Source organism: Lagopus muta, chromosome 9 (genome assembly GCF_023343835.1).
Source record: "Lagopus muta isolate bLagMut1 chromosome 9, bLagMut1 primary, whole genome shotgun sequence".
Classification (NCBI taxonomy): domain Eukaryota; kingdom Metazoa; phylum Chordata; class Aves; order Galliformes; family Phasianidae; genus Lagopus; species Lagopus muta.
Genome location: NC_064441.1, coordinates 8,661,150 through 8,673,834, shown reverse-complemented (window position 1 = coordinate 8,673,834; position 12,685 = coordinate 8,661,150). Strand labels below are relative to the sequence as shown.

Genomic DNA, 12,685 nt, shown 5'->3' with positions numbered 1-12,685 from the left:
CTCTACGGGAACACAGAGGTTGGCCCTGTCTGGGCTGGAGTGTCCCCACTGTCTCTCAGAGATGCTTTTTGTACCTGTGGGACATGGTGCCACGGGCATCAGAGACAGAAGATGAAACAGCCAGGATGTCATCTCTGCCGGCCTCGTGTCCCGCATCCACAGCCTGACCTAGAAACACGTCTCGTGCCGGAGCGCAGCGATGCCGCAGGCTCATCCCTCTGTTTTTCCAGCGCAGCTGAGTGACAGTCGCCCCTCCCCTGCCTCTCCAATGAGCATAATGAGAATTTCCTCCGAGGAGCAGCTTGCTGCGATGAAATAATCGCCTGAGCAGCAGGATCTTCGGCAGGGATTAAGCAGAACAGCTACTTGCTGAGCTGGGGAAACGGCCGGCGAGGGGGGAAAACTCCACTCTCGCCATCCACCAGAGCCACAGCCATAAGGTGCGGGCACAGCCTGGAAACTTCCGTCCCACTGCCGGGGGCACGGCTCTACAGTCCCTCCAACTCCTCCTCCCGCTGAGCCGTTCCCCAGCCCGGCGGGCGGGAGGGGTGGAGGAGAGGTGAAGCAGCAGCTGCCTTTTACAGGCAACAGTTTTTTTTGTGGCGGTGGTGTTTCCTTTTGGACCGCTGAGGCAGAAAATGCCGAGCGGCGGCAGCCTCCCAGCGCCTCACACGCACGGGCGGGCACCCGGCGGGGTGGAAGGCTCCGTGTGGGTTTCCTAGGGATTTAATCGTTTTGTTTTGTTTTCCTTCCCCTCTCTGCTTTCTGTGGGATCTCGGCACGACCCTCCCCTGAGGATTCCTCCTTTTCTTCCTCAAATCTCCCACATCCCATTTTTAAACCGTTCCTCTCTCTCCAAGTATTCTTGAAACGTGGGAACCGAGCCCGAAGGAACATCCCTTTTTTGAGGAGAGCACATGCGTTAAAGCCAAGTTATGCTTTATTTTAGGGGCTGTGCTTAGTGCTTTTTTTTTTTTTTCTTTTTTTTTTTTTTTCTCCTTTCCTCTTTGGGATGACCCAGCGGCCACCAGGCCCAGCCTGGCTGTGGTACAGGGAGAGGGCAGAGGGCTGCAATCCCACTCAGCCATGCCACGAGCACGAGGGAAATGCTGTCCTCATGGCTCTTCCCCGAACCCCACTATGTCCACCCCACTGAGATGAAGGACGCCGAATCAGAGGAGAAAAGTCCTCCGCCACTGCATTGCAAATGGGGACAATTTCGGGGCAGAACACGGCACCCCGTGTCCTTAGGGCCCCTCAGGACCCCTCAGCCAGCTGCCCCCCGTTCCGCTCCACAAATCCGTGAAGAGCGCGCTCCGGGCTTTCAAACTCACTCTGTTTTAGACAGGCAAACGCTTCAGCCAATAAGAGGCCGCAAAGCGTCAACATTGCGTTCGCTCTACTTCATCAGCCAATCCACGTCGCGCAAACGCTATATCCCGCCCTCCGAGGACAGAGCTCCGCCGTCTGTTGGCGGCCATCTTGAGTGTGGCAGAGTCGCTGCTCCGTCCCAGGGGGCTTTTTTTCATTTCTTCATCCTTTTTTTCGCGCCGTCCGTACCGGGGAGCGTTGAGTCGCGTCACCGACGTACCCGAGGGGCTTTTGTTGGCAGCGGAGCGGTTCCCGAGGAGCGGTGGAGCCGTGTAATAGCTCCACGAAGGGCTCCCGGCGCCATCTTGAGTGTGGCAAAACTCCCTCACTCGGTGCGCCGGTGCACCCCGTTATCCCGAGCGGGACGCCTGAGTGGGGGGGAGGGGGGGGTAACCGCGGAGCCACGGTACTCGCAGCCCCGTGTAACGGCGGGGAGAATGCGGGAAAGCCCCCAGCGCGAGCCAAGCCCCGGGCCCGCCGAAGACGCGCGAACGCGTGAGGGGAGAGCGAGGGTGAGGCGGTGTTTTGTTGTTTGGTACAAAAATCAGCGAATCGCCGGGAATCCCAAATTTCTGCGTCATCCCGGGGGGCAGCTCTGCCCCCACCCCGCCGGCGGTTGTTGTGGCCGAGGTGGCGGCGGCAGAGCCGCGCGGTGATACCGCGGGCTGAAAGAGTCCCGCAGAGCCGTGCGAGGGCGGCGTGTGTCCGGGGGGCCGCGCCGCTTCACCCGCAGTACGGCTCTTATTATTTTTAACTCCTATTATTTTTTTCCGCCATGCGGGCGGCGCTGCGGCGGGAGATGGAAGCTGAGAGTCGAGGGGGGAGAACGGGGGGGGGGGGGGGGGCCGCTCCCTCCTCTCCGCCTCACACGGCGCGGGGCGGGGAGAAGGTGGCGGGGGTGGAGGCAGCGCGGAGGGGAGGGGAAGGGGCGGAGCGTAGCCGCACTCCGCGCCTCGCCCACGCTGAGGACGGGCGCGAACTCATCACCGCAGTGGCGGTGGGCGCCTGCCGCTTTAAGCGGCCGTGCCCATTGTTTGAGCCGCGGCCAATGGGAGCGGGCGGCCGCGGCGCGCGCCGCCAATGGGAGCGGCGCGGGGCAGCGCGCGCGCCGCCCCCGGCTCTATAAGAGGGGCCGTGGCGCCGCGTGAGTCCCCACTGGCTCGCGCAAAGCCATCTTGGCATTGTTCTGCCTGCGCCGCCGCCCGCGCCGCCACAGCCCCGCGCCCCGCACGCCCCCGCCATGTCCGACACGGCCGTGGACACCAGCGCCGAGATCTGCGCCAAGGTGAGCCCCGCTGCGCGCCTCGCCTTGCGCTGCTCTTTTCTGCTTTGCTTTTATTTTTATCTTTTTTTTCTTTTTTGTTTTTTTTTTTTCTCCCCCCCGCGCAAACGTGCCATTCTCATTTATGCGTTTTTAATTTTTTTTTTAATTTTAGCTTTTTTTTTTTTTTTTTTTTTTTTTTTTTTTTTTTTTTTTTAAATTATTTCCTCTCCGCCCCCGCTCTTTGCGCTCCGCGATTCGGCGCGGATCTTCCGTCGCCGCCGCCGCTGTGCGCTGCCGCGCGGAGCTGCCCGCGCTGCGTTCCTTTGTCTCCCGCGTGCGGGAAACGTGCTCGGGCCCCGCGCCGCGTTGCTCCGCGCCGGGGCCGTCCCGCGCCGGGGGGTCGGGAAGGGGGGCGGGGGGGGCGAGCAGCGCTCGATTCGTTCTGTTGGCAGCGGGGACTGACAGCGCCGGCAAACTTGAGGATGTTCGTCGGGAGATTTGGTGTTTTTTTTTTTTTTTTTTTTTTTTTTTTTTTTTTTTTGGGTGGGGGGATGATAGACTGAGTGGCGTGGATCTCTCTAGGATGGGGAGAAGGGGTGGACGCTGCTTGTGGAGTTGGTCCGAAAAAACGAGCCGGGCGGGCGGGGTGTTCGCCAGCGGTGCGTGTGGATGGGGACACCCGGGGCTGCGGGGAGCGCTTGGGAGTACGGAGGTGTTCTTAGCTCGGGGCCTGGGGGAGCCCCGGGGTTGCGGAGAGGCGCTCCCGCGGGGCCCCGCCACGATCCCGGCGCTCGCCTTTGTCTGCGGGCGTCCCCGGGGGCACGGCGGACCCGGGCTGTGGTTCCCACCGGGCAGCGTGCCGCGGTCCGCGCCGCCGTTGTGCCGAGGGGAAGTTGCGGGGGGATCCGGGTGCGTGCGTGGGAAGGCGGAGGGGGATGGTTTGGCCGTTCCCCGGCCGGTACCGGTCACCGGGTCGTGGCCGCTCCCGGGGGAGAGTAAGGCTGGAAGCGAGGAAGGGGGAAAAACATCTCAAAGGGAGTTGTGTGGTTTTTTTTTTGTTGTTGTTGTTGTTGTTAAAGCCCCGCGTTGGACGGATTTCGATTTCACTTCTGTTTCCCGCTCGTAGCCGCACGCCGCCCCCGCTCTGCCCCCGCCGCTGCTCGTTACACCGGGCCGAGGCGGGTCGGGAACCCCCACCTACTGTGGGGCCGAGTTCGCCGTTAACCTTCCCCTGCCCTTTGCCGGCGCGGGGGCTGCGTCCGCTCCGGAGCGTTCTCCAGGGGCGCAGCGGCAAGGTGACCCCCCCCTCCTTCCGCTGCCGGCCCGTAGATACTCGGCGTCCGGCGGCTGCTCTCTCCAGGAGGGCGGGCAGGGGGGTCCCGCCCTGCCCGGGCGGCGGCTCCGCGCCGAGCGCCGCCCCCGGCCGCCGCCGTGCCGCGGGGCGCCCACCACGTGCGGCCCTGCCCGCGCTGCCCGCTGGGAGCTGAAGTCCGCCCGGGACTACATTTCCCAGAGTGCTTTGGGGCGCCGAGCCGGCGCGTTGGCGGGCGGCCAATGAGAGGACGCGGAGAGTGGCGCGCGGTTTGAAAGGCGGCGGGGCGCGTGGCGGGAACGGCGCCCCCTGCCGGCGGGAGGCGGAGGCCTCAGGGTTCCCGCGGGCTGTGAACCGCGGTCCGCAGGGCCGGAGGTAATGCTCAGCGAGCAGCCGGTGTATGACTACACGGCATCGCTATTCTCTGGACAAACAGCTCTGCCACACCTATAATTAGAGGCTCTTACGGCTGGAGCAGGGCCGGTGTGCTGGGCTCTGTGTGCACTGTGCTGTTTGTGTTGGACTGGGCCCGGGGAACGGGAAAAGCCACGGCGTGTTACGCAGCCATTCTGCCAGCATGGGCATCCTGGCCTGGCACCCTGTGGGCATGCAGCTGGGAAGGGGCAGAGCTGCGGGACCAAAGAGGAATCAGTCCCCTGCAGAGGTGTTTATCCCATAGCGAGGTGTGATCACTGCTCTGTGCCATGTCTGGCTCTAGAAGTGTTGTGTCACTCTTGTGTTGGAATACCTGATAGGTATTGATGACTATAGGATGAGGTCAGCTGGCTGTGATCAACCTCCAGGAGCAGGAGAATGGAGGCTGAAGGCCCACGGTGGGGCTGGGCTGTGCAGAGGAGGCAGCTTGGGCTTTGCATTGTGATCAGAGGCAGCAGAAGGCTGTTCCTTGGTGATTCCAGCTGTTGGGCTGCTGATGCTGGGTGAGGTTCTGTCCACAGCTCTGGTTAAGTGCAGAGCTGGCTTCAGAAGCACCAAGTCTGGTGGGTGAGGGGTGCCCCTACCTGCAGTGTCCCCTCTATTCTATCCTCACGCTCTGGTAAACAGCTCACTGGGCTACAACCCCAGGTGGTGTGAGCCCCTCCAGAGTGTTCACAGCTGGCAGTGTTCCCACATGGAAGTGACAGCAGTTGGTGAAAGTGCCCGTGGCTCTGGGGAGGCTGCAGGGCGACCTCATCCCTCCCACTGCCCTGTGCAGCGAGCAGGAGGCTGCCGGCACCTTCAGCTCCTGGGGAAGGGCCTCTCTGCTTCCCTTGGCTGGGTAGTGCCTGTGCTGAAGGATCTCACTTTGGCTGATGGAGGAACAGAAGGGGAGGAGGATGCGCGCAGAGGATGCCAGTGTTAAATCCAAGTGTTCTTTATGCGGGAACATAAAGTTGGATCCTCGCAGCCTGTTTGCCAAGCGACTTGGCATGACGGTTTGACAGTGATCAATAGCAAAAGCACACCAGCTCTTGCTCTGCTCGTGGTGGAGGCTTGAACCAAAGTCACCAGGGACGGCTCTGGAGTGATACAAAAATAGGCTTGCTTCCCCCGCCCCATCCTGTTACACTGAGTGCTGTGAGATGGATCCTGGAGCCCTCCTCTCCGACAAAGCCCAGGCACATAATGTGTGCTGAGCGATGTTCCCCAGGCAGGGCAGAGAGCACAGCCTCTGCTAATGAGTCTCTGGGATTTGTTCCTGCTGTGAAAGCACTGAGCAGCCGCGGAGGCTTGCAGCCCTGGGGCGCTGGAGCTTGCATTCAGTGGGGTTGCTGGCTTTTTGTGGCATGGCAGAAGCTTGCATGGACTTTGCTGGGATGGGGAATCTGCCAGCACTGCTGTTGTTGAGTGCATGCAGGCAATCAGCCCGCGTGTTTGGGAGCTTGGAGGTGAAATGCAGCGGTCTCTTCTTAGACGGGTGTGCTCTGGGGAGCTGAGCTCGGATTGAAATTCATCCCCTTCTCTCACGGCATTGCCAAGGAGGAGCCAGAATGTGGCAACCGAATCACAGGGCAAATTGGTGTGAAGACAATCAAGTTTCCTGGGTGCTCTTGGACTGCATCTTTCACACCTGATCTGCAGCTTTTCTGGCCCAGCATCTGGATTTGGGATGACTCTGCTTTTCTGCTCCTTCCAGGATCTAAAAGAGAAGAAGGAAGTTGTTGAAGAAACAGAAAATGGCAGAGATGCGCCAGCCAACGGCAATGCTGTGAGTATGGCTGGATCTGCAGGGGGTGGCAGCCCTCGCTTCAGTAACTTTTTGTTTTCCTTCCCCTTCTTGCTTTTGCTACAAGCTTGTCCTAGTCTGAGAGGGGATCGATCCTCCGAAGGCTGCCCCTGTGCTGTGCAGAGCCTTTGGAACTTGAGTTGAACAGAGTCTTAGTCTGCAGCAGTTGCTCTGTGTGCAGAAAGGAAGGTTGGGGCTTGGATGTCTTTATCCTTTTCCCAAAAGCCATGTTGGATTGTATCTATTGTTTCCTCCTTTCTAGGCACTAGAGAAGGAGGGGAAAAACGATTCTGGTATTTACACTGTAGCAATCAGTTGAATGGGGCAACACGTTGCATACAAGTAAACAGATTGGTTTCCTATTTGTAATGTGCTATGGGAAACTCACTCCGCTCATTTCAATGTGTCCCGAGAGCCTCTGCAGACTTTGTCTTGGCCTCAAAGCTGCAGCCTCGAGTTACTACAGACCTGATCCTTCATGCCCGGGCTGCCTGCATCGTGTGGGGGCAGGCAGGAAGCGAGGCGCGCGCCTGGGGCTCCTGTGGGCTGGTGCTGTGCTTTAGGAAGGAAAGGTGGGGATGCGTGCTTCTGCTGAACATCTCTTCCCCCTTCTCCCTTTCCCAGTGCGTTTTCTAAGTGATGTTTTGTCTTGCCAAGGAGAACGAGGAAAATGGAGAGCAAGAGGCTGATAACGAAGTAGATGAAGAGGAAGAGGAAGGTGGTGAGGAAGAAGACGAGGAGGAAGAGGGTGATGGTAACTTTCCTTGTTCCTCCTGCCCCAGCCCTTCAGCCAGACCCCGGGGAGCCACAGGAGCTGAGAGCAGCATCTCCTCCTTGTGGCAGCAGTGGGGCGGCTCTTGTCAGCTGAAGGCTGCCAGCTCCAGGGAGTGAAGTCAGCCTTGAATCCCTTCCAGCAGGTTGAGGGCAGATTCCTTCCTCCCTATTCCAGCCAGACAGCACCGTGCCACTCCATAAGCGCATTACTCCTTCTGTGTGAGGAGTAAAACCTGCCCTTGACTCTTGTGATCACAGCGGCTGTCACAAAAGTGAGTGGGACAGGAGGCAGGCAGCCAGGCAGGCGTTGCCTTGCAGCACACAGCACAGCCCGCCACCAACACTGAGCACCGTGCGTGGGGACCCACGCAGTGCCCTCACCCAGCTGAGTGCTGTGGAAGCAGCAGAGGAACCTGTGGCTCTCTTCACTCCTCCTGCAGTGGCGGCAGGCTCTGATCTGACCCTTCCTGGTCCCCTGTCCTGGGTTTTCCTGCCCTCTTCTTTTCCTGACTTGACCCTTCCTGGAAGTGGCTTTTGGCAGCAGTGACCAGGAATCCAGCAGTGATTTGCCCACTCACATCTCACTCTCCCTGCTTAGTATTCTTTTTTTTTCCCCCAAGATCTGCTTGGATGAATAACATTGTTTATTTTTATCACCCATTAAGGCTGGGAGGAAACCATTCTTGTTACGCTGGAATGAGCTTGAGGCCCTTGATGAGTTGTTACTGGGTTAATCCCCTGTGAATTTTTGGTTAAGTGCTGACCTACTAACCTGTTAGTTTGGGGAGAGAGAACTGGGGCAGATGGGGCTGGAAATGTAATAAATGCTTTGCCAGCATCTCTTTGGGCAGAACATAAATGGGAAGCCTCTGTCAGAGTAGCGCTCTGCGCTCAGCTTCTTGCTGTCCCCTGTGCCCACAGGGAGCTGGCTTACTAGAGAAACGGAAAGGTCGCACTGCTCAACACCCAAAATCTATATCCTTGAGGACAGATCAGTGTGATCCTGACCCATCTACATCCAGCCCCACTGTTCTGTGGGAAAATCTTTTATCTTTTCTGTGTTCCCTGGGGCCAGGAGAGGGATGTGTGGTGCAGCACATGTGTGGGGTGGAAGTGTTGCTTGGATACTGCTGTGATGAGCCTGGGGAGCTGCAGTCCCACAGTGCTGGCCCTGCTCTACCACACCACAGAGACTTGGTGTGCTCCTGTTGTGCCAGTGCCTTGCCAGGATCCCATGCACGCTCTGTCCTTCCCATCCCACTGCCCTCGAGTGATCCCTGCCCGAAGCTGCACCTGAGCAGCTGAAAGCTGTGGGAGGCAGATGTAATGGCAGTGAGCACAGCTTGTATCAGCATTTTTCCACTACTTGTGGGCAAACTGCAGCCCAGATTTTTGACAGCAGAGGGGAGCTTGAGGGTATATATATATTTTTTTCTCACCCTTCTCGTCCCATCTCATTATTTGCTTTGCTTAAAGCTGCTCAAAGAACTAAAAATGCTCCCAATCAGCTTGGTGCTGTCACCTGACCCGCTGCGGGTGCTGGCTGCAGGGTGCTGATCCATCACTGGGAGCTAATCTGGGCCCTTCCCACAGCATGGGCCGTGCGGTGGCTGAGCATATGCTGAGCAGAGGAGAGGGGAAAGGAGGATGGGCTGACCTTAATCCCCCCCAGCTGCCTGTACGTGTGGCTCGTGCGGCGGTTTAAAGCCAGCTTACTGGCCTTAACGCTGAAAGTTTTAGTAGGGTCTCACATTATGCAAGAGACTTGAAGGCAGCCGAGTGGTGGCTCTTCTTCCAGGGCCTCTGGTCTCACCTCTGATGCCCCAAAGCCACCAAACATGATGGCTGTTGCTCTGATCCACTGGCCTACTTGAGCTCAAAGTGGGTCAAAGCCCAGAGCTCTGCTCATCCTCTCCCGAGCTGCAGATAAGGTGGTAGCATTTGTTTGCCGTTCTGATAATTAGAAAGTGTTCTGACTCAGAACTAATACGTTCTGGCTCTCTTAACTCATTAAAGATGGACTAATAGCTGCAAAGGGAAGCAGAAGTAATGTGGAACACTTCAGCAGAGCAGCCACTAGAAAGAGTTTCCTTTTTCTGGATTTTTTTTCCTTGCTCTGTGCTCTTGGTGCTCGAGCACGATGTGGATTTTGTGCTCCTGCTGTCTGAGGTATCACAGCATGAGCCAGGCTGGGTGCTGCGAGTGCCCTTTCCCTTCTGCCTGTGGGTCAGGCTGGTTGGGAGCTGCCCCAAAACTCCTGTTTCCCTGGGTGCCAACTGAGGAGAAGCGATGTCAGGTGTTGAGAGGAGCTCACCTTCCCTCTTCTCTTGCGTAGGGGAGGAAGAGGACGGTGATGAAGACGACGAAGCTGAGGGAGCCACAGGGAAACGGGCAGCTGAGGATGACGAGGTATGTGCACAGCTTGGCCCCCGAGGGCTTCCTGTGCCCGAGGGCTTGGGGGCAGCGGGGCACATGGGGCTGGGCTCTGGGACCCCAGTCCTGCCCATACACTTCCATTGTCTCAGAGCAGCGTCCCTGTGGGATGTGGCCCAGTTCCGTTTACTCACTGCCCTGGTTGGTTAGCAGGGTGTCTGCACCTGCTGTGCTCATCCCAGGCTGGGGTCCTGGTGCTGGGATGAGTCAGGGGTGCTCCTGTCTCTGAGCAGGGAGCTAGAGGCTTTGGGAAATGTCCACCTTGTTCCCTTATCCCTGCAGGAGCAGAGGGACTTTAAGCCTACATCTGCCCACCGCGCTGCTGTCCCCTTTCCCTAACATTTTGCTTTCCCTTTAGGACGACGACGTCGATCCCAAGAAGCAGAAAACCGATGAAGACGACTAGGCAGCAAATTATAATTATTTTTTTTAAATAAGGAGGAAAAACAAAACCAACAAAAAAGGCCAGCGCGTCCTCTTCACCCCTGGGACCCCCCCCTTCCCTTTCTCCCGTCGCAGCCCTCCCCACACACAGCCCTTCCTCCCCCCTCGCCGTGGTCATCCTCACCAAGTAGAGTGAACCCCATCCCGGCCCCCCGGCGCGGCGCTGCCACTCAATGAGCATAGAAACGATTCGCCCGATCGCGGGGAGAAAAACCCCCCTTCCCACAGACCCCATTTCCCCCCCCCTCCCCGAGCACCAAAACTTCAAGGCCCTGCTTTCTTTCTTAAAAGTACTTTAAAGGAGAATTTGTTTGTATTTTTTATTTACATTTTATATTTTTGTACATATTGTTAGGAGGTCCGCCATTTTTAAGTGATCTCGGATTGACCAAAAGGGGGGCTTTGAAGTGTATATCTCTTGTTACCTATCTCTGACTTTACTTGTGGTGTGACCAGGCCCAAACCATTATCTCAAAGGAGAATAAAAGAAAAAAAAACTTGTAAAAAAAAAAAAAAAGACAAAAAATGCAAAAAAAAAAAAAAAAAAAAAAAAAAAAAGAAAAAAAAAAAAAGAAAAAAATTACAATCTTATTCTGAGCATTCCAGTAACTTTTTTTTGTGTATGTACTTTAGCTGTACCATAGATTGTGGTTTGTATGAGGTGGCAAGGCCAAAGATAAAAAGGTTTTTCTTTTTTTTTTTTTTTTTTTTTTTTCTGTCCACGAAGTTGCTGTTTATTTTTATTTTTTTCTTTTATTTTGGCCTGTTTGATGTATGTGTGAAATGATGTTGTCCAACAATAAACCGGAATTTTATTTTGCTGAGTTGTCCTAACACGGCTGCCTCCCAACTGCTGCTTTTTGTTCTTTTGTTTTCATTTGTGTTACTCCTTTCGTTTTCTTTTTCTCCCTTTTCGTTCTGTCCTTTAGTTCTTTGCTTTGGAGTTGGGCTGGGGAGAGCGTGAGAGAGGTGGGGAGGGGGCTGGGAGTCGAGGTTGGCTGTAGCAGAGCGCTGTTCTGGGGGCAGGGAGAAGGTGGAGTGGCTTCCCAGCTGGGCTCTGGGTCGGGATGGCTGGATGTTGTGCATGGTGGTGCTGCTGTGGATGGAGAAAACACTCCAACAGCTCATGATCTGCTCTGGCTGCCTCGTAGTTCTGTGGCAGTGCTTCATCCTTCCTATGGGGAGCTTGGGGGGGGGGCTGGTGGCTGGCCTCGTATCCGAGGGATGCAGTGCTGACGGTAGGAGGTGGTGCACGGGCTGTGTGACTGCTCTAACCCAACTGAACCCCGGGTGCTCTAGGCTGTGCCTCTTGCTTTGCCCCTAACCTGACTGACTACTGCCTCCTCCAGGCTGCTGGAGCTGAGCTGTGCCCCTGGGGGTTTCCCATCCTCAGCTGGATGAGTGAGTCCGCTTCCCCTGCTGGGCTGCTTTGGCCCTGGGTTCGGCGCTGAGATGATCGTTTTCATTCTTAAAAAACAGCCCTAAGAACTGCATTGAGTCTGCGGTGGAGCCCAGGAGCGGCCTGGCTGCTCACTCTGTATTTACATCAGTGCCAAATAAGCTCAGTCTCCTCCCTTAGCACTAACGATGGTGATTAACCGTGCTGTTGGCACAGCAGGTTGAGCACCGTGACTCTCACACCGTGTCCTGCTGCGTGCAACCTGCCTGGGTGTGGGGTGCAGGGCTGTGCCGTGTCCCACAAGGGCTGTGGCAGCGCAGGAGCAGCGGCTGCGTGTCACTGGGCGATGCACTGTGCAGCCCTGCCCTGTGTGTGCTCAGAGCGGGCGCCGGCTGCTTTGCAAAGCAAATTATTCAAACGGTGCCTGCAGCAGAGGAGCTGCTGGGAGCAGGATCCGCATGGCCGTGGTGGTGCTGCAGCCCTGCTCTGCACCCAGAAGCTGAGAATGGGCCCAGCCCGGGGCAGTAATGGTGCAGACCCACGGGCCTGCTGTACTTCCACCTTTGCTCCCAGCACAGGTGCAGGGTGAGGCTTCAGGTCCTGCAGGGAGCCCACGCGTTTCTGCCCTCAGCCCTGCAGTCACGGCTGGGCTGGCTGTCCCCATCCTCAGGGCCCATTGGGCAGCACTGCTCCAGCTCCAGGCTGAGACCGGCCACAGCTCACTGCGTGGTCATGGCAGGGAGACCCAGCTGCTTGACTGCAGCCAATCCCCACTCACCTGCGCAGCCCAGCAGCCAATCGCACGCTGCCACCTGTCCTGCCTGTATCTATTGCCTCCAGCGTTCCTTCCACCAATGCCAATCGAGCAGCACCCAGCTCCGGCCAATCCCAGGCTGTTGCCTGCTGTGGCCCAACCAACCGCGTGCCACCACCTGTCCTTGCCTCCCATAGCAGCTGCCCACCAATCACGGGGGCTGCTGGCTGCTCCCAGCCAATCCGGTGCCATCATCAGTCAGCAGCCCCAGCCAATCAGGGCAGCCCTGCCCCACTGAGGGGTATAAAGCTGGAGGGCTCAGAGTGCCCTCAGTGGTGTGGCTGTTGCAGGGGTTGTGTTGTCAGTCCTGGCTGAAGGTGCTTCTGAGGTGGGCTGTGTGACAAGCTGACCCGCACAGCTCCGTCTGGGCCTCATCTCCTGTGCTCACAATGCTCAGAGGAAACAAACCCAGGGTCCCAGTGTGCCAGGAGCAACGTGAGCCCTGCTGGATGTGGAGCCATCACAGGGTGCTGAAGACCGCACAGCTGGGGACGTGAGGATCGCTGCGTGTTGCCTGCTGTGAGCCTGTGAGGATGGCAGGGCTGTGGGGTGACTGACTGCACCACGGGCGGTGCTGCCATGGACTCTGTGAGCTCAAAGTCTGCGGGTTGGCCAGGTGGGACCTGCACCCTTAGGGGCCATCCCCAGCT

At 57.5% G+C, this 12,685-nt stretch overlaps 1 protein-coding gene across 1 annotated transcript; it reads left to right on the top strand.

Moving 5' to 3' along the window:
• The first annotated feature begins 2,515 nt into the window (after positions 1-2,515).
• Positions 2,516-10,672, top strand: PTMA (prothymosin alpha). The gene is made up of 5 exons (XM_048954650.1): positions 2,516-2,656; positions 6,082-6,153; positions 6,832-6,925; positions 9,281-9,354; positions 9,737-10,672. The coding sequence occupies exons 1-5, from the start codon at positions 2,612-2,614 to the stop codon at positions 9,782-9,784; spliced, it is 333 nt and encodes a 110-aa protein (XP_048810607.1). The 5' UTR covers positions 2,516-2,611; the 3' UTR covers positions 9,785-10,672.
• Positions 10,673-12,685: the final 2,013 nt, after the last annotated feature.